Source organism: Pavona decussata, unplaced genomic scaffold (assembly GCF_977016875.1).
Source record: "Pavona decussata unplaced genomic scaffold, jaPavDecu1.1 SCAFFOLD_34, whole genome shotgun sequence".
Lineage (NCBI taxonomy): Eukaryota > Metazoa > Cnidaria > Anthozoa > Scleractinia > Agariciidae > Pavona > Pavona decussata.
The window spans coordinates 131,018-150,834 of record NW_028145457.1 but is presented as its reverse complement, the minus strand read 5'-3'; the positions used below and the strand labels follow the sequence as shown (position 1 = coordinate 150,834).

Below are 19,817 nucleotides of genomic sequence, written 5' to 3'. Positions count from 1 at the left end.
AGTAAACGGGAGATGACAACATAAACGCTGGGAGACTCATCAAAACCCTAAAACACTCTAAGGACTATCAGCGATAGAGTACTAGTATATGGCAAAGACAATTGACAAGACATCTATTTTTGTTTCTTTTGTTTCAGGACAGTGGTCAGTAGTTTTTTATTTTATTTTTTCCTCTTTAATTGCTTTGTTGCGATGCTTACTTATGACTGTCAAGGTAACCAACCATGCCTTCCACCTTTGTATCTTGTCGTGGGTGCTTATTGAAAGACAGAATGAAAGAAGTTTCTCCCTTATTTGTCAGTTTGTTTTTGTGATAAACAATGTTGCAACAAATGTATTAAAATGACCCCTGTAAACGGATTTCCGCTGGGCCATTGATGATTACAATGCCTCAATCTTTGCACTTCGTAAAATTTTCTATTTCAACCATCCAATCAAAATACAATAACCGTGAGGCAGATTTGTCAAGTTGTATATTAATTATTAATTTGCACTCACAACCTGCTGAAACTACATGTACATGTAATGTAAGGGAGCAAAAAATTTTGTTTTGGCTAATTTCCATTAGGTTCGGCTCATTTAATGTCCTTGCCATCAGCTTTCCCAAGGGGGGACCCTGGGCCACAATTGTGGGAGAATTGGGGACTTTGCACCTTGAAAATGAGAAGAGATTGGTAACAAGTTGTCATTTTCACGATTGATGGGCAATCAATTGAGCCACCTTAAATTTTTGACTCTCTTCCCCGCCGATAGAATTTTCTAAAACTTTGCAAAAAAATTGTATCTAAAAATGCTGATTACTTTTCCATAATAAAAATGGGGGTAACTGAACTCGTTTTTGAGCTATAACGACTTAAAGGTAAAATTAAGAGTGTTTTTAACAGGTTATACTGTTGCTATGGTAACTCAATATGTCAAGAAATCAACCATAACTTGTTCACCAATATTAACAGATTTTTTGGGTATCATTACTGTTGTATCAACTGATAAAGAGTGGCCCTGGTATTGATCCATTAAAGTAAAAGCATTGGTTTTAAGCAATGGAAACTGGTGCCAGCAACCTTAATGACACACCAAATAAAATCTTGGTGTTACATTGTACAAGTTGGATGAATTGGAATAATCGAGATGTAATACAAGTGACTCAAACTCGTATATTTTTCAAGTAATATATCAAACACGAGGAAGAGTGTTTCCTCTGATTTCCAAACACTGAGAAGTAGGTTGGAAAAACAAGGTGCAGCCAAAAATTTTTTAACCAACTTCGAGGTGTTCGGAAATAGCAGGAAACCCTCTTTCAAGTGTGTGATATAGCTTCTTAAACTGTTGATAATTCTTGGAGAAATTCGAAGCAAAAGTTCACAAAATTTTATGATAATTAAGATCATATTTTTAAACCTCCTTCACGGTAGTGAAACTCGTTGGTGTTCACAGCTATTGTGGTTGTTAAAGTCCTATCAGCGTAAAAATTGTTCAAAGAATTAAAATAAAATGTAGTCTTGATGAGTCATTGCCTTCCCCACATGCTGGTGGGGAAATTAACGAGGACTTTGAAATTAGCGAAGTCCCTACGCATGCCTGGGGTCCCCCCGGTGGGGAAAGCCAATGACAAGTCCATGAAGTTAGACGTCTTATTAAGCTAATCCTTACAAACAGATTTCTTAAAGGTAGCCAAAATCAAGAAAATGGGAGTTACATTATACTAGAAAAAGGAAAATTATAAAATATAAAAAAGGAAGGGTATTTTCTTGATCCAGTTGATGTAAAGCTTAATTGATCGATGAACAAAAACAAAACAATAAACAACAACAAGATCTCCAACTCACCTCCGATTTCTTTTTTGTCATTCACGTCCTGGCGAATTTTAGATACATAAACAAGTCGATGAACGAGTTGTTTCTGCAGAAATGTCAAGGACATAAGAATAATTAATGCTAAATATCGCATGCGTCCGTGGGAAATATTGCATTGCAAAACTCCGGTGAATTTGAATTACCACTGTGGTGCAATTCTATCTGTCTTCAGATTTCTTCTATTATTTTACGGCAAAAGGAATAAAAGTGTTAACGAGACAGATTTGAGTTTCTTACCTTGTTTTGGGCACGGGTCCTTTCCATAATAAGATCAAATAAAGACAGTCTTCCAGTGTCATACACAGAATCTTCTTCTGCGCCAGGACTTGCCGCCATCTTCGTTTCTTTTCTCCCGCTTCTTGTGTGTTCCCATAGTAACGTTATAAACAAATACGAAAAGTTTAGTCAGCGGTTTCTTTGGGGCATGCGCAATCATGTTCGATCGAGAAAAATAAATTGCCGAATAATTGCCAAGAAGAAAAATGTCCTACAGAGACTTGCGAAGTAAGTAAAAGAAATCAAGTTTCTGGTTATCTTTTGCGTGTTTTGAATAACTATGTTGTTAAATTAACTATCACTTTAGGTACCGCAATCAGCTTTAACCTAGAATTCTGTTGATATTTCCGTAGATTTTACCGAAATGATGCGAGCCTTGGGTTACCCCAGGCTCATATCGATGGAAAACTTTCGTTCCCCTAACTTTCCTTTGGTCGCCGAAGTACTGATGTGGCTTGTGAGGAGGTAAAGTAACAGTGTCATTCATGAAATGTGTTCTGAATTTCCTCTTTACTCATTGAATCACGAGAGAAAAAAGTGATTGAACAATTACATGTACTTTATTTGTGCATGTTTCAAAGCGTATGTGTTTGCGTCTGTTGAAGATGCTTTGGTAATCCCCCGGCTTATAAAAAGCTGCGCTTAGCTAAGTTGACCCGACCTGTAAATCTTAATGGGCCCTGAAAGAATGAATGAAACAGAAAACCAAAGTCGGTTGGAAAATTTACAAAAAGTATTGTGCACTCGACCTCTTTCAAGCTTACATATATCTACAGTACATGCATCCTTATTATTTCAGTACATCAGAGTATATTTTTTTGCCAAATTTTTTAATGGCTTCGATTCAATCTTGACTACAGGTCCAGAGTCATTGCTAAGGGTGTTATTCCATGTCAGGGTGCTTTGGTATGTTTTATACCAATAACATGGTAAAATGCAAGGATGAACACTCAGTTTCAAGAGATCATCCCAGATATTTTCTCCTCGGAGAAAACATCTGGTAAAATTGGTCATATTGTCCAATTTGATTTGTCATTGAAAATAACCTGTTGCCAGTTATATTATCATTTTCATGCACTTTTGATCCTTTGCTTGGTATGTGCGTATTAGTAAATTTTATAGAAAATACATTGCAACACTTCTGTTAAACTTGTTTCTTGCATTAATTTGAAGGAGCTAAATGTTTCACTAAACAATGGCTAGTTTTTTACTAAAATTCATTTTTATAGTGTTGTCACACTGCTTTAATAAAGTTTTGTAAAATTCTTTGCTTGGCAATCTGATGCATACAAGTAGGGTGTATGCATATTTCCCTAAAATTCAGGCGAAAGGAACAAATAATTGCTGGCGAGCGTTAGCGAGACAGCACACTATTCTTGTCAATAGGGGAAAAAATCCAAAATTTTGTCGGATGTAAGACTCGAAGCTTGCGCAGTAGAGCATTATCCGGGATGGTTGAGACGACAATCATGCGCAAATCACATGGCTGACATATAATCCGGGATGCACACCTCACTTTGCACTTGAGAATCGCACGCTGTCAGACGCTTTCGGCTACGAGGAGCAGTTGACGTTTGCTTTTGTAATCATTCATCAAGGTCACGAACGGAAAGATATCACTCTCCACGGGATTCATCATTGATCCGTTTCTTGACCTTGATGAATATTTACAAGCAAATAAAGACATCTAGTAAATAAAAATATTCAGAAATTCTTACCTATTTGTTTTATGGCAAAGTCAACTGCGCCTCGAAACAGTCTGTGCGTAAGATCGTGGTAAAATTTTCCCGTGGAAAGTGATGTCAATTCTCAAGCGGTGGATCTATAAATTACAGGGCTTCTGATAGGGTGCGGAAAAAATTTGGAAATTATGCGGCACTGGTAAGTCTCATTATGTGGCAAGAAAGGTCTATTATGCGGCAAATTATGCGATTTCATTTAAACTAATTTAACTTTGTTTTATTAGGTCTAAGAGGAGCACAATCCATTTTTTGCTGTTCAAGAAGCAATTAGAGCATGGAGAAATGAAGAAACAGCTAAAATAAATCATTTGTTGCCTCATTTCAAATTATTGAAAATCAGATATTGCTAATTTGGTCAAGTCAGCGTTTGTTGCTTCCCACCCGCATTTTTTCCGCGTTCCGCTTGTGTGACTCAGCTTCAATGTGCTTGTCAACCACAAACTTTCGAAGATGATCAACCACTATGTTGCACGAAGAGCAAAACATCTAGAAAGATCGAAGGAGACACTGCTCGCAGGGTAAACAACAGACCATCGTCAACATGAAACGTTCGTTCGGGTACTTTCTTGCCTTGTCTTTTGCCGAAATATTTACAGGAAGGTGCGATCTTTTTTTCTCCTGTGAAGAAGCGCTCGGCGTTTTAACAACAAACTTATCCATAACTATCAAGCAGTTTTCACGCCAATACCTGCATCGCAAGTATGAAGGGATCAAATGACATCTTAAAAATATATCAATGATTGTGATTGGTGTATTTACATAAAAGGATTGTTTATTCTGGGCCAATGATCACTTGTTTAATATTGAAAACCAGCACCAGGTCCCCAGCATGTAAAATGAAGCATAGAATGCCTGTTTGTTCGCTTAATCAGCAAACGAACGCTTCCAGGTGATTTTTGACGCCTTTTGAAAGAAAAAAACTCCTTAAGATAATGCTTAAATTATCGTAGAACTTAACATTAAGCGAGATTTTTGCTCTTTTTTTCTTAAATTGTGTGATTTTGTACAAATTCTGCGATTTTTCATGAATTATGCGATTTGTTGCGATTTTAGGTCAATTATGCGAAATCGCAACATCTCATAATATCAGAAGCCCTGATAAAAGCAGCCAAACACAAATTGATCTCTTTCTGTCGTGACCTTGATGAATGATTACAGAAGCAAATAAAGACAGCAAATAGAAAAAATACCGTGGAGGCTAATAATTCCAAATCTGTGCCGTTTGGGGCAGCTGATCCGTCCACTTCACCAACACCCCCATCCCACAAAAAAGAAGCGTTTTCAACATTTCTTCCCCAATGTGGGTTATACAAATCACTAAACCTGCCATGACCCATTTTCAAAACCAATGCTTGCTGTAGTCATGATTTTTACAACTCATCCAACTGAAACCTACTCTCCCTACCCTCAAAGTCGACCCCCTTTTCCAAACCCATTTACTGTTTTATTAAATCCCCACAACTTTATCCCCCTTTGCCAGCACCAACTTTCATATTGAAATCACTAGTTTAGTTTGTTAAGCCATCTGTGAAACAGAATAATTGTTGATACTGTCTTCTTTAAAGTTAAGGATCACTTTGAAAAAAAAGGATAGTATAATGTTAATCAATTTCGATGATATATTTTTATAGGTATGATCCAAATGTTGAATTACCAGCAGATGTTGATACAGAGCAAGACAGAGTTTTGTTCATAAAATCATTAGCGCAGTTCATGGTATGTTTCGTATAACATTTAGTTAATTGTATTCATTTAGCAATAATATATACTTGATGTTGTCCATGGAGGAGGGCATGTCTGACGTGACGTTCCAAATTATCAGTCAGCTGTGCCAAACTCTTTGTTGTAAGGAGGGTATGAACTCAGGAATGCACTTAAAGTCCCCTAAGAAACTGCTGTGTATATTGTGTTTGATTTATATTTTCCTTCATTCCAGATTATGGTAGAATCGAAAAATAAAGGATAATAATAATTAATGTGGTTTGTCAATTTTCAAATCAAAGTTTAAAACACAACATGTCCAACTGTCTGCTAATACATGTACGGTGTATGGACATAACATTGCAAATGGCAAAGACTAAAAATTTCTAATTTATTTCTCTCCCCCCAAAAAATAATAACATAAAAAAAACCTGTAAGGATTACCTTTTCTTGAAAATAAAGTTTGCACAATATGTTTGGTCAATTATCATAGTTTTTCTCACTTGAAGCAGCCAATAGTATGCTGTGCTGATCAACACGATAATAAATGCCCAAAAGTATTATCTCCTAAAACAAGCTGTCCATAGCATGCTAACGTCTCTGACTTGAAGCTCTTTGCAGTTTGCGATTTCGTCATACTGTAATCTTTGTCGTCTAATCCATTATAGGCAACCAAGGCGCATATTAAGCTGAACACTAAGAAACTATATGGTGCTGATGGATATGCTGTCAAGGAATTACTCAAAGTAACATCTGTGCTGTACAGTGCCATGAAGACAAATGCAGCAAGTGAGGTAAATGCTGTAGACATCTACCTCCATTACGGCTGTTGAGTATTTTCAAAATAATCTGAGCATTAACATGCTTTGTTGGTAATGAAGGGGACATTGCCCCCGGGGGGATTCTCATATGAAAGGGGCGGGGGTGCTCGTCGGACATTTTGAATTAAAGCCCTAAAGGAGACCAATATGGGCATGGCCCAAGTTTTTTTTTTTGACCCCTAAAAGAGACCTAAATTACCTAGTAAGAAATACTCTTTTCACATGGAAAAGCACCTTGACTTGGTACTTGCTAAATATTTTGACTTTTTGATGTGGCACTTAATTGAGAAGGATTTTGTGGGTGGAGCTATTGAGGGCAGGCATGATCTGAAAGTCAGAGAGATTCCTAAACTCTTATTGAAACCTTGTTAATAACACCAGGGCTAAAGAATGGTAAAATCCGAGACTCTACGAGACTCTCATTTATAATCTGAGACCAAGACTTGAGTATTTTTTTCAAACCTGAGCTCAAGACAATGCAAATCAAAAATCTGAGTGCGCGATGCCATGAAATCAGCCTTGTTCTTTTTAGGCATAATACGGCAGAATTTATCCTACATGTTTCACAGCCTGTGCAATTGCAATGTTGAGCAATTTTTTACTATTCTTTGTTTTGTTGTTGTTTTATGATGGTCATTTGGCTTGCGAGACTGAGATTCAAAATCCAAAATATGAAAATTATTCCAAGACCCGCTTTATAATTATTTTTTAGGACCTCAAGATTCCGAGACTCTAGTTTGAGACACGGAGATTTTGAGACTCCCCAAAAATTTGCCAAGACCCATCATTTTTCAAGGACCATTCAATACCCCTAAAATTGTTTTTGAAATGAATGAAAAGAGGTTATATTTTTTCTAAAAATGACAACATAAACAAAAAGCTCAGTTAAAATTTATGTCACTATCTCCTTTGTCATGTTTAAAATGAACCATATCATTTTACTTGCTCACTTCATAATGCTTTTTGAATAAGTGCCATTCTATGTAGAGCTTAAAAACTTCAAATAAGTGCTTCAATGCATTGTTGCTGAGGGGAACAGCACAGTGCTTATTAGTGTTTTTGTTCTTGTACATTTGTGGTGCTAATCAATGGACTTCATTTGGTGTTTGGTGTTATTATTTGATACTAACAACACAATACTTTTGAAACTTTAGGCTGCTGAAGAGTCAAATGTGACCTCTTTGACGTTTGATATTTCATCAAGAGTGAGTATCCTAATTTGTTGCCTAACAGTACAAATGTATGGTCTACTGCAAGGTGCAAACTTGTGTGAAAGTCACATCTGACATTGAACATTTAAGTGCAACACATATCCACTGAATACTGTCAAAGTTGAATTTCTAATGAGAGGAAGGTATTAGTAATTTGATGTGTTACAGGGGTTACCCATCGCCTTCAAAAGATCAATCAAATTATTTTTGAGTTCTGTCAAGATTTAATTTCAAGGTCACAAAACCAAGAAATTGGCAATTTTTTCCACTAAGAGAAAGTAAGAGCTCAATTAAAATTGATTTCCGTGCCAGTTCAAGCTAAAGAAAATGTGCTTTTGAATTAAAAATTATAAATTTCGCTACACATAATAATTTGTAACTCCCACACCTAGCTGAATTTTCAAATTGTCACGTTCAATAATTTAAATTTTAAATTCAAATATCAAGGATACTATGTATATGGTATCCTCCAAATGATGTCCTTTCTTTTGGTAAAACCGGCTTGGAAATTAGCTTCGTTAAAAATTTTTGCCATCTGCCAGTGGTTGAATTATCAATTTCTTGGTTTTGTTGCCTAGACATCTTTTTAAACCAAAGGACATATAACGGGAGGAGTGGCACATAGTTCTCTTTGAAATACAGCAAGTTTTTAAGGTATCTCCATATGGTCTAGGACAGTGCCTACTTTTGTTACTGCGCATATGTTCTGCATGTCATGAGATACTTGGGTTTCCTATGGGTGGTGACCACTTATACCGGGATACTTTTGCCCCGTAACTATGCCTGGAAAGCAGACCTTAGCAAGTGCTCTTGATATCCAAAAGAAAATTTGGGGTAACCATGCATTTTCCAGAGATAATAAAGCTTCAGTTTGGAAAATAAAGCCCCATACATTGCTTTGTATTTTACTGTTTTTTTTTTACAACAATTGTTGCTTAATGCGAGGTTACCCCCAATTTTCTTTTTGGATTCCAATAGCCCTTGCTAAGATCTACTTTTCCTGCATAGTCATAAACTGCGCAAAAAAATACTTCTTTATTAGTAGGCACCGTCCTTAAGGGGATTTAAGTTGTATAGGCAGTTACATACATGTATGCACACCCAAATTCCATGTTACTTGACTGTGTTATTACATGTTCCTTTTTTCTCTTCAGATAAGTGACTTGAAAGCATCTCGTCAGCTTGCATCAGAAATAACATCAAGGGGAGCAGCATTGTATGACTTACTGGGTCGAGAAGTGGAATTGAGGGTCAGTTTATTTTTAATTGTACTTGACTTTATTGACAAACACAATATTGCAGACAATTACAGTAGTGTATCAAAACACTGACTAGTATGGCATATTCAGCTGTTTCGACAAAGGTTTTCCAAAAAAAATGTAAAAGCGTACGTGACAATGCGGAAAGGTAGTCTGGGAAATACCCACTAAATTTCAATAAAAGCTCAGAATCCATATTGCCCACCATCTCAAGCCTTTGCTGTACAGTCGAGGTATTATGGATTCTGAGCTTTTATTGAAATTTATTGGGTATTTCCCAGACTACCTTTCAGCATTGTCACGTGTGCTTTTTTTGGACAACCTTTGCTGAAACAGCTGTAAGCAAAAGCATTGTTTACAATACTAAATGTTAGGGCTAAAGAAGTAGAAGTTGTAAGTACTGTAACTGGTCCAAGAAAAATAGAGAAAAGTAACAAAGAATGATGGTTAAAGTTATTGATGGCAAACAACTGAAAGTGAGAAGGATCAATGATCATTCTGTCACTGAATACCTCTGCATTAAAGAGTATTTTGATTTAATTTTCACGTCTTTTCCCAACAAATTGGGATCTTCTTCTAACATTTTACATGAATAGTAACCAAAGTATAATTTCAGCACAAGATTTGGGGGATCGGGTTGTAGCAGGACCTGAAGTTCACTTTAATTGAATGTTCTAACCTAAAACCCACAAAGGAACTTATTTTCATTTGCAAAGTGGTGTAAACCAGTCAGATGGCATGCATCAGGTTTTATAATAATTTGCACCCATCAGGAGTCATACCCTATATTTTTTCACATGCTTTTTGAAGCAGTAACTTGTTTGTGCTGTACCTACCCTAACCTTAAGAACAATAAATCAAGTCAATAATGTTCTTGGAGACTTTCCTGATCTATTGTACCGTGTTGTCTTCTTTAGGAGCTTCGCACCAGTGCAATAGCTAAGCCACTGGAATTGAATGAGTTGGAAAATGGAATAAAGAAGAGCATCATTTCTGTTCAGGTTAGGTGTTGTTGTCATTTGTGTGTATTACCCTTGGATTCAATGCTTTATTGACACTCTTTATAGGGGTTTTTCAGTGACAATTTGCAATCATAATCAAGAAATAAAAGTTAAAAAACTGTACATACAGCTGTAAATAAATATAAAAAATGATAATTGATTTAAGTAATCTTAAACTCTAAGCCAATTGAATTATTGGAGAGTAGGTGCCGTAATGGTAGCAACAGAGGAGGGCAGCAATCTCCTCAGCAGGAGGGAATAGCAAGCTAGCAAAGCAAACTCCAGCAAAAGCACCTGGCAATCCCCCTGCAGACCTCCCTAGAGCCCCCAACCCTGTCCTGGAGAAATGGCAGCGTTGGCTTGATTTTAACTTTGCTTAAGTCTCATTTAGCCTCATAAAAAACCAGCTAAAAACTGGTGACAGGTTAGCTGATCATAAAAAGTCTTTTAGAAGATACTTTCTTAAATTACGCTTTTAAAAAACTATTCATGCACTGGCTAAGCTTAATTTCAGGTGGTAAATTATTCCATATATTAAAAATTCTATAAGAAAAGGATCTCTGCCCTGTTTTAGTTTTAAATAATGGTATATTCAATTGCTGCGAACTCCTAGTTGAACTCAGGCAACCCCTATGTTGTTCTCACAGTACATCACTACTTTCAATGCTATCAGTTCTTCACTCTGGGATCACCAAATAAGGGCATAGTAATATCGAAGATCATAACCTTATAAAGAGGCTATTGTTCTATTCTTTTTTTAGTGTTTTGGTGCACGTGTGAACTTAAAGTCCGACTTGATAATGAACACAGATGCGGAAATGTTATTCTACCATGGCGCCCTTTCTGTATATGTAAATGTCAACTTGTGCCTTTTTGCGTACTAGACAACCGTTCATGTCTATAACGAAGTATATTGGCCTAAAACTCGACATAAGATACTTATGCTCTCAGCTTTTCAATTGCTCCAAGAATATAGGACATTGGGTACTATTTTGGCCTAAAGGCTAGTAGTATCAGTCTTACAGGAGTGGGAGGAGGGCACTCTCACTATAGAGAAATCTGACAAACTACTGAAATAACACAAACAATTTCATGATCTCGCAGATGTTTTTAATTGTGTGTACAGAGGATGACATTTTCAAAACACTGTTTGTTTAGGATGATATAAAGAAGACCAATCAAATGCTGGACAACATTGCTTCAGATGAAGCAAATCTGGAGGCCAAAATAGACAAGAAAAAACAAGAACTGGAGAGAAACCAGAAGAGACTACGAAGCTTGGAGACTGTCAGGTAATGAACAATGGCCATGGAAGGGAGTGCTGTCAAATGTGAGCTGGGTAAATTAGGCTATCAATCAATCACCAATCAAAGGCTTTATTACCATGTCAAAAGAAGCTAGCCGAGAGGAAATACCCCTATACTAATTGGGGACACTTAATAATACAATAATTATTATTAGAAGCCTATACTACCTATCAACTAATAAATGATTAAAAGCTACTCATCATCAATCATCAACCGATAAAAGCCTTCAAACCTAACCAATAAAAACTTAAAACCTAAGATCGTTCTGTTATGAGTTACAAAGAATGCAGTTCAAGCAATTGTCATCTTCTACCATCGCACTTAAATCACGTTTACGAATATGATATTTAAAACTACTCATCGATGGTAGGGTCCTAATTTTGCAAGGGTAGCCTGTTCCACAACTTTAGATAGACAAGAAAAAAACAAGTACTGGAGAGAAACAGGACTTAGAGACTATCATGAAATTTGCTTTGAAGCTTACTAGCATAGCCTCCAGTTATGCAAGAGACAACGGCCTTATAATCCATCATGACAAATATTTTTGCTCATCTGTCTGTCATTTGTCACAGTAACTACAGTCAAACCAGACGTTCCTTTGCATGGGACTCTGCAAACTTTCGCCACAACATTGGCATATTGATGGACAGTTTGCTTGAAGCAGTTTCCAACACCATGAACAACTTGCTCGCTTCAGTTGTGAATTTGCGTTGTGCCAGTTGAAAGCTGTCTGGCTTGTTTCTTCGGCAAACTCCTTTTCAAATTAAAAATTTTATTTGGGATACCGCTCAAATTGGTTCATGGTAGTCCAATTCAAGTTTCATTATCAAGAGCAATCAGCAGAGGAATCTACTCAAACAAATTTGCAACTTTATGTGAAGAAGTTGGTCATTGGTCCAAGCAAATTGTCAATCAAAATACCAGTGCTGCGGCGGAATTTTGCAAAGTTGCTCTGAAAGGAAAATCTCATCTCCCAGTTCACAAACATGAGTTGTTTTAAATAAAGGGGCAGTTACACCTATTTGTAGTGTTACTTTGAATGGCCAGAAACATATACGAATCAATGGAATCAGTGAACTCTATTAGTTATAACTTAGGTTCATCTTTTTCTAGGCCAGCTTACATGGACGAGTATGAAAAACTTGAAGAAGAACTGAAAAAAGTGTATGAGGTAAGTGATATTTACTCCTAGAGGCAATGTTGCTGGCTCGATTGTGAGGGAGAAAAAACCCAGCTTCTGAAATTATGAGAGCTGCGAGTCTTACACTTGTAAGCAGGCGCTGTTTTGTGTGAAGGAGAGGGTGGGAAAATGGAATGCCTGGTACACTTATTTTTTAAAGTATTCATGTTTTTCGTCATTTTACAATAAACATATTACACTATGTAAACAAAAAAAATTACATATAATTTGCAGTAGCTGCGCAGGACAAAAACTTACACGTTTATTTAATGAGCCATCACCGGCCTACAAAGATAAACTAAACCATCTGTCAAACAGTCTGTGAACAGTAGCAGTGTTATCTCGTGGTGTGAGCCAATCAGAATTTATGTAAAGTCACATTGCTATTTTGTTGCTGTCAGGAATGTAAATGAGATGTCACACAAGTCTGGCGATATTGCCCATAAGTATTTTTTTGACCAATCAGAAAAAAAATCCAGAATCTGGATTTTTGACATAGCAAGCCGCTCCTCACTCGTGGAATAACACCTTGGTTGTTTTGTTTGATTGTTTAAGACATACATGGAAAAACACCGTAATCTATCCTACCAAGAACAGCTACTGGAGGATATCAACAGGGCTGAACAAGACAGATTTGAGGTAAAATATATACATACATTGAAGAAATTCTCAGTGGGAAGAATACAATAATTAATACACCACGACATGTAATATGAGATTTATTATCCGTCATAAAATTCGCCATTAGAAACAAAGAAGACTACAGATGATGTGGCAGGTTGAGTACGTGCACAGCTAACTATCATTCTACTGTGCTATAGGAATGTTGCGCATATTTCTGGTACACGAACAGTTTTACTGTTGATGTAATGTTTAAAACACGAGCAGCAGTGTTTTATCGAGATTTAAAACCACGTGGCGCAGCCAAGTGGTTTTAGACCAGATAAAACACGTACTGCGAGTTTTTGAACGGCTTCAAAAACATTCCTGGAAAAGCGTGTGTCAAGAGAGTTCACAGCAATGATGCTTTTGTAAACGTTGGAAATTAGCATACGAGAAAAACATTAAACACCGCATACTAGTAACCAGGAGGTTTTATCGGTTTTTAAAACCACTGCACGTGATGTCTTATCGACCATTTAATAGGTCAATGGGCTTTTGAATTATTAATGAGTTTTTGAAGAAGTTGATAACAGTGGTCTGATAATGAGACCAACTTGGGTTGACTAGGGTGTCAATAAGGTAAAAATAAATAAATAAATGAATAAATAAATTAGGCACCTTTATTTACACAGGGTAACAGGGACACGTGCAAAAGAAAAAAATACACACGAAACTAACATCAAATATGCCATTTCCGAGTTCCTATGAACTTCATTATGAAAGCGAGGCTTCGTGCAGAGTTTTACTGTGAAAATTAATTTCATTCAAATGCAAACAACTAATTTTCACATGAAACGCTTTGTAGTTAGCCTCGCTTTTATAATGAGGTTCAAAGCAACTCGGAGATGGTTCATTGCATCAAAAGTGAATTCAAGCCAAATCCAGTGTTCACAAGTCAGAATCAAACAGAGACTAAAGTGTCGATGTTGTTTCTTCTTACATTCAGACATGCAAACAATTTTCTTGCACTTATTTAGTATTTGAGAAAAAAAAAAAAAAAAAAAACAGAGGAAGGCGCAGTTTCTTTGATAATGATTAGCCAATAATGTAATCTCCATGTATGAAGTTGCCATTGACTGTTTACAGTTCATGAGTGATTGTCGTTCGTGTTTTTTAGGAGTCTGAAGCAACTCTCAGGAGCATGCAAACTAGTGACCAGGGCCGGGGGCTGGCTGGAGGAGAGGAACTGGGAGAGTTGGATGATGAGGGAGATGAGGAGGATGAAATTGTTCTTGATGCACGGCAATCCAACAGACCACAAGGTGAGTGGACATGGCTACTGACGTCTGTTTCCATTACAGGGTTGGGTTAAACTCATTCGAAAAGGGAAACTTGCGAGGCGCGAAAGCCGAAAGCGTGGATTCTCGCGCGGGAGCGTCAGGCATCACATCTCCCTTGCCAGTCTCATCGTCCGTTTCCTCACTCGCTTCAGACGAACCAAAGTAGCAAATACGATTGTTTGACGCTACGATATCCGTTGCCTCTCAGGAAAACCCCTTGTTGTACCAATGAGCTTGCAGCGTTTTCGCATGCTATCAATGGTTGAGCTCACTCGGAAAATTTGTCTGAGACGTAAAAGAAAAAGGAAAGAATAAACCCAGAGGAGATGAACGAGGGAGAATTGTAAAGAAGTCACGCCATAATCGCGAATGGCAAGACTATTGCACAGTGCAGTTCCCACTTGGATACACCTGATTGTACTGTAGTGATGAGATTCAGATTTTTCAAACGTGATTCACCGACTATGGACGCGTTTTCTTGGTCTCTTCTGGAATGGGAATGAATTGATTGGAATTACTGGAATATAAAAGAATAAAAAAACGACCATTCTGAAAGAGGACTGAAAAGTTTTTCATTCTGCCTCAAGGAGCAATACGAATAGAATGACTGGAATGACATTCTAATGATTAAAACGTGGTGAAGCAGCTTCTACTGTTTTTGGTGCTATAAGGCCATACATGTAGTTTCTGCTGTTTGTTGTATTGTTCTCTTGAATGGTATCAAGCCATTAATATGGGAAGTCATAATAGCTGGTATACGCCTGTAATTCCCAAAATTCTCCATTGATGAGATCGTTTTGAAATGTAAACAGCCATGAGACAGGAGGCCTTCGAAATTCTGTTTTCAGGGGCAAATCATGACGGGCAAAATACTTGTTTGAAAAGCTGAAGTGAAATCGGCTGTAAAAGAGGGAAAACCAAAGCAAATGTCTAAAAGTTAAATCACGGAAACTTTATTCACTTTGTCACGACCTCAAATGAAAAAAACATGTGAGTTCTCACGTGACTATTTGGCGTCTTCGCTCGAAACCTTAGCACTCGAAACTCTGAACGGTGGCCAAATTACATTATCAGCTCTGTTGACAAAATCAAACATGCGTTATTTTTCTATGTAGACCGATGCACATTACAATCAGTATTAATATAGCTTCACCTTCACCATTTTATTTTTTCTTTAATTAAAAACTCGAGAATTTCAGGCTGTAGTTATCCCTCCATGAATTAATCTCATGTTATTTTTTCTTTTGTGTTTTCAGCTGCCGAGGCTGGTGGCCGAGTGTTTGGTTCCATGGGTGGAGGACTGGACTCTGATGAGGTCAGTTGATTTTTACAACTGTATTTTCACGGTTTTTTTCGCATCAAAACCAGACAGGGAATGAAGCAGTGTTAATGAAATGGAGATAACGATGAAACTATCTTACTAAAAAGCAGGGGACGTCATATTGTGTCCTGACTTTGTGTTTGTGTAGTGGTGAGGGTACCCGCCATCCTTTTAATGTGTTCGGCGTTGTGGATGTTTGTTGATAGTTCACACCTTCCTGCGAGAGTATTCCTTGGGTTTTTCGTTTTTCTCTATCGGTGCAGTCAATTCTCAGCGAATGGATTTGAGATTGAAAATGGTTTTCAATTCTCGAAGTGATCCCATTCTGAGATACAGTTATACGTTTTGGGTTAGTTGCAAAATAGTGTCTTTCTAACCACTGGCGGTCGAAAACGAAATCGTCCTACTGTTTGCTTTAAACTATAGAAACATAACATAGCCCTAACTTTTGGTTGTCTTGCACACATAAGAATATGAAACTTGTCGAGGAAGATATGCCTTGTATGTTACCAGCCTTACTTCTTCAGGCAAACCAATTAGTTACTGTTCATACTGTATTCCTTGTAGGACGAGAGCGGCTCTCTGTCGTCAGGAGAAAGTGACATTGGTGTTGATGACGATGATGACGAGGAGTTACTTGATGATGACGACATGGACGAGGGCCGCGGGGAAGGCCGGGACGACGGGTCTCAAGCTAACAGCCTTAATGACAGTGATAATGATTTCTAAACAAGAATCGCCTGTAAATAGTTTGGTACTGAATAAAACAGTTTGGAAAAGCCTCTCATAACGTTTGCTTTTTTTTGCCTCCGAAAAAAAAAGAGGGAAACAACTATGTGATGCGTTGGCAAACGACACTTCAGTATTATTTTACGGATTGGCTTGGAAGCTTCACATTGGACAATGAATGGACAGTTTATCGAGCTAAAAAAACTTGCATATTTTCTGGCCATTTTGTAGTCTACTACACTCGTATCAGATTCACTTGCTGCTAGGTCATTGAAAATGGAAGAAAACTCAGCCGTTGGTGAAAACCAAGGAGTACAAAGACGACTGTAAAATACTTGATGTTCTGAAGGCCATTTCCCTCACTCTGGGTGTTGTGTCTTCAGTGAGGTTAGACAAAATGTCGACACAACGGGGATGATCGAATGGAGGCAAAATCAAAATCCCAAAATAATCCCTTGACCAAAAATTAACCCCCAAAAAATCCCATGCCGTTTTCCGAGCCTTGAAAATTTTCCAGAAAGGATTGAATGATATAACGTGAAAAACAATCCCTAATCAAATCAAGCCACACAAAAAAATACTTGCCGAATTTTCCTACCCAAAAAAATCCCGGAATCGAAAATTTCAAACAACAAACTGAATCCTTCGATCATTCCCGTCACTTGAAATCCGGAACACCCAACTGTATGTACCACAGTAAATTGTGTGGCTGCGGTTTTAGGTGCGTTAACCAATGATTATTAATAATACAATGAACAACACACTACATTTCCCACACTTATTCTTAACGTGCACACTCAAGATATCCCACTAACTTGTTTTGTGTCAAAACTGCGTTCTCGAGTGGGATCACGTGTGAGCTTGAGGTTTTGCTGGTTTAAATTTCCTACGCTATTTCATCACCGTTATTTTCGTAATGTTTAAAAAACGAGCAGGATTGGTTTTAGACCCGATTAAACATGTGCTGCGAGTTTTTTAAACGGCTCACAAAACATTCCTGGAAAAGCGTGTGTCAATAGAGTTCATAACAATTATGCTTTTGTGAACATTGGAAAATATTAAAAACTGCATCATTGTATAATGCAATTCGAGGGATTTGATTGGCTTAGCGGCCATGGTATATGAGCCATTATACCATGGCCGAGAAATGGCGCCCATTAAATTGTCTGCTGGTTATATACACAGCGAAATCAGTAAGATCTAGGAATATTTCTTGATTGTTTTTAATAAAACAATTATTCCACTTGCGCTTGTTGGATATGGGATGATTATAGCCAACGAGGCGCGTAGCGCCGAGTTGGCTATCTATCATCTCATATCCAACACGCGCTCGTGGAATAATTGTTAATTAGCATACGAGAAAATCACCGCATACTAATGAGGAGTGTTTTATCAGCCGATAAACACCGCATACTAATAAGGAGGAGGTTTATCGATATAAAGTCACTGCACGTGATGTATTATCGACCATGTGATAGGCCAGTGGGCTTATGAATCATTAATGAGTTTTTGAAGGTACTGAATATTTTTTACGGTCCTCGTGTAGAAATTATCAAGATCTGCGCTGCAAGAAGACGCTATGGTCTATGGGTAATAGCCTGGGCCCGGTTGTTCGAAAGCTGATTAACGCTAATCCCCCATTTAACCAAGGTTTTCATCTCGCTCAATAAAAATGTTTTTAAAAGCTTATTTTAAGCTAGTGGTGAAGAAAAATCTAAGTCAAAACTGAGGAACAAAAATCCTTTTGAAGAGTCTATTGATTAGTAATTAAACTCAAAGCCAAGTTCACGTTAACCCAGGATTAGCTTAATCGGGCTTTGAACAACTGGGCCCTGGGCAAGACATTGCCAGCCTTCACTCCAACAGAACATCATGATGGATAAATTGTTCACTTCTGAAACTAACGATCAGTAGCTCTCACTATAATACGACTTTTCCATTTTTACATAATTTAAGGTGGCTCCATAGGGTTTTCACTGATAATATGGCGCGCGGTATGTTACACATCGGAAGCCAGTTTTCTCTTGTATTCTTTTTTTTGATACCAATTAGTTGGAATATCCCAAAATGTACTAATCAAGAATAAAACTATGTTCTATAACCCTTGCTGGTAAAAAAAGGTCTTTGAGACTCGAGTGAAAACTACTCAATCACAGGCGTTTGCCAGTGTGTTTTTAAGCTTTGATTTTTTTTTTCAATTTCCTACGGTGAAATCCTCTTAATTTTTCACAGTGGACGGAATCTCACGAGGAAAATTTTTTGAGAGCAAATACAAAGGCTGAGATTCTTTCGTTTCTGCAAATTTGTTTCTGCCACTGCGTAAAAACTTGTCATATAAATTTTGTATAAATTGAGCCATAACTAGAGCAAATTATATATAAACCTCTGTGCCAGTTTTAGGAAATTTCACCGAAGGAAATGCGAGAAAATCCAGACGAAAGTTTACATTATCACGGAAAATAATTAACTCCTGGAATAGGAATTCGTTTTAGGATTCGCCAAGATCGCCATTTGAACAGGAGTCAACTTTAGACTTGGTACTTGGTTGGAAATTTACAACCTCGGTCATCTCTGAACACAAAAACAGCAGTAGTTCGGTTTAGAAAACTATTACAGAGAATGTTTTCATTGAAATGCTTTCCTGTTTCTATTCCAGGCCCCAGTTGTTCAAAGGGCGGATAACTTTATCTTGCAGTACATTTATCCGCTTGATAAAGTTTTCCGCCCTTTGAACAACCGGAGCCAGGACTTTAACTTGGGCTGTATTTTTGACTTGTTGGCTGTTTTTACGAGTTTGTGTCAGCTCGCGCGTGAGTTTGAATCCAAGAGACACCTTAAACATTTCTTTGGTGGTATCGAATACGCTTGAGTCAATTTGAACGTATAACGAGGTTTTGGACGTATCAAGAAATCCAGGATGGCGGATGTGAAAAATTAGTAAACGTCATCATCCCGTTTTGTGGGCACAAAGGGAAATAAATTAGGACACCACCCACGTTTCATCGTCATAGATTAAATACTCTTTCAAGAGCAATCTTGTTTCTCAGAAGGAATAAAACGTCTTTGAATCGTGCAAATGGATACAATAAAAAGCTACATTCTGGACGACTTTCAAAACATGTTTAGCGACAATTGAAGAGACGTTTACGCAAATTTTCCAAGTTGACCCAGGTCTATAACAACTCTGTAAATAGTCGATGAAAAGGAACTCAAGTCCAGAGAGATACGACAAAAACCATATTTACCTTTTTTTACACCAAAATAAATACGATTTATTATTCAAACGATATTAACAGATACCTACAGATTCAAATTTCAACAGACATGTACATGTTCAGGCAAACTTTTTGTTTTCCTTTTTTTTTTTTACAACAAAATTACACGCAGTTAATACTTCGTTAGGATAATGCTGTATGTAGCTTCATCTGTTAACTGTAATACCAAGTCCAGTTCGTTACTTTATTTATTTGATT

At 37.4% G+C, this 19,817-nt stretch overlaps 2 protein-coding genes across 2 annotated transcripts in view; one reads left to right on the top strand and one right to left on the bottom strand.

The window, feature by feature from the left end:
• Nucleotides 1-2,209, bottom strand: part of LOC146484278 (testis-expressed protein 47-like) — a 32,197-nt gene extending 29,988 nt beyond the window's left edge. The window contains exons 1-2 of the mRNA XM_085104877.1: nucleotides 2,091-2,209; nucleotides 1,827-1,899 (exon numbers count right to left, since the gene is read on the bottom strand). Of these exons, the coding sequence (XP_084961003.1) occupies nucleotides 1,827-1,899; nucleotides 2,091-2,189 (172 nt within the window). The 5' untranslated portion in view covers nucleotides 2,190-2,209. The remainder of the gene's footprint in view (nucleotides 1-1,826; nucleotides 1,900-2,090) is intronic.
• Nucleotides 2,210-2,289: 80 nt separating this feature from the next.
• Nucleotides 2,290-16,397, top strand: LOC146484277 (clusterin-associated protein 1-like). The gene is made up of 13 exons (XM_085104875.1): nucleotides 2,290-2,357; nucleotides 2,483-2,594; nucleotides 5,503-5,587; nucleotides 6,241-6,366; nucleotides 7,548-7,598; nucleotides 8,759-8,854; nucleotides 9,781-9,864; nucleotides 11,023-11,156; nucleotides 12,285-12,342; nucleotides 12,907-12,990; nucleotides 14,132-14,276; nucleotides 15,551-15,609; nucleotides 16,183-16,397. The coding sequence occupies exons 1-13, from the start codon at nucleotides 2,336-2,338 to the stop codon at nucleotides 16,342-16,344; spliced, it is 1,218 nt and encodes a 405-aa protein (XP_084961001.1). The 5' UTR covers nucleotides 2,290-2,335; the 3' UTR covers nucleotides 16,345-16,397.
• The last annotated feature ends 3,420 nt before the right edge of the window (nucleotides 16,398-19,817 follow it).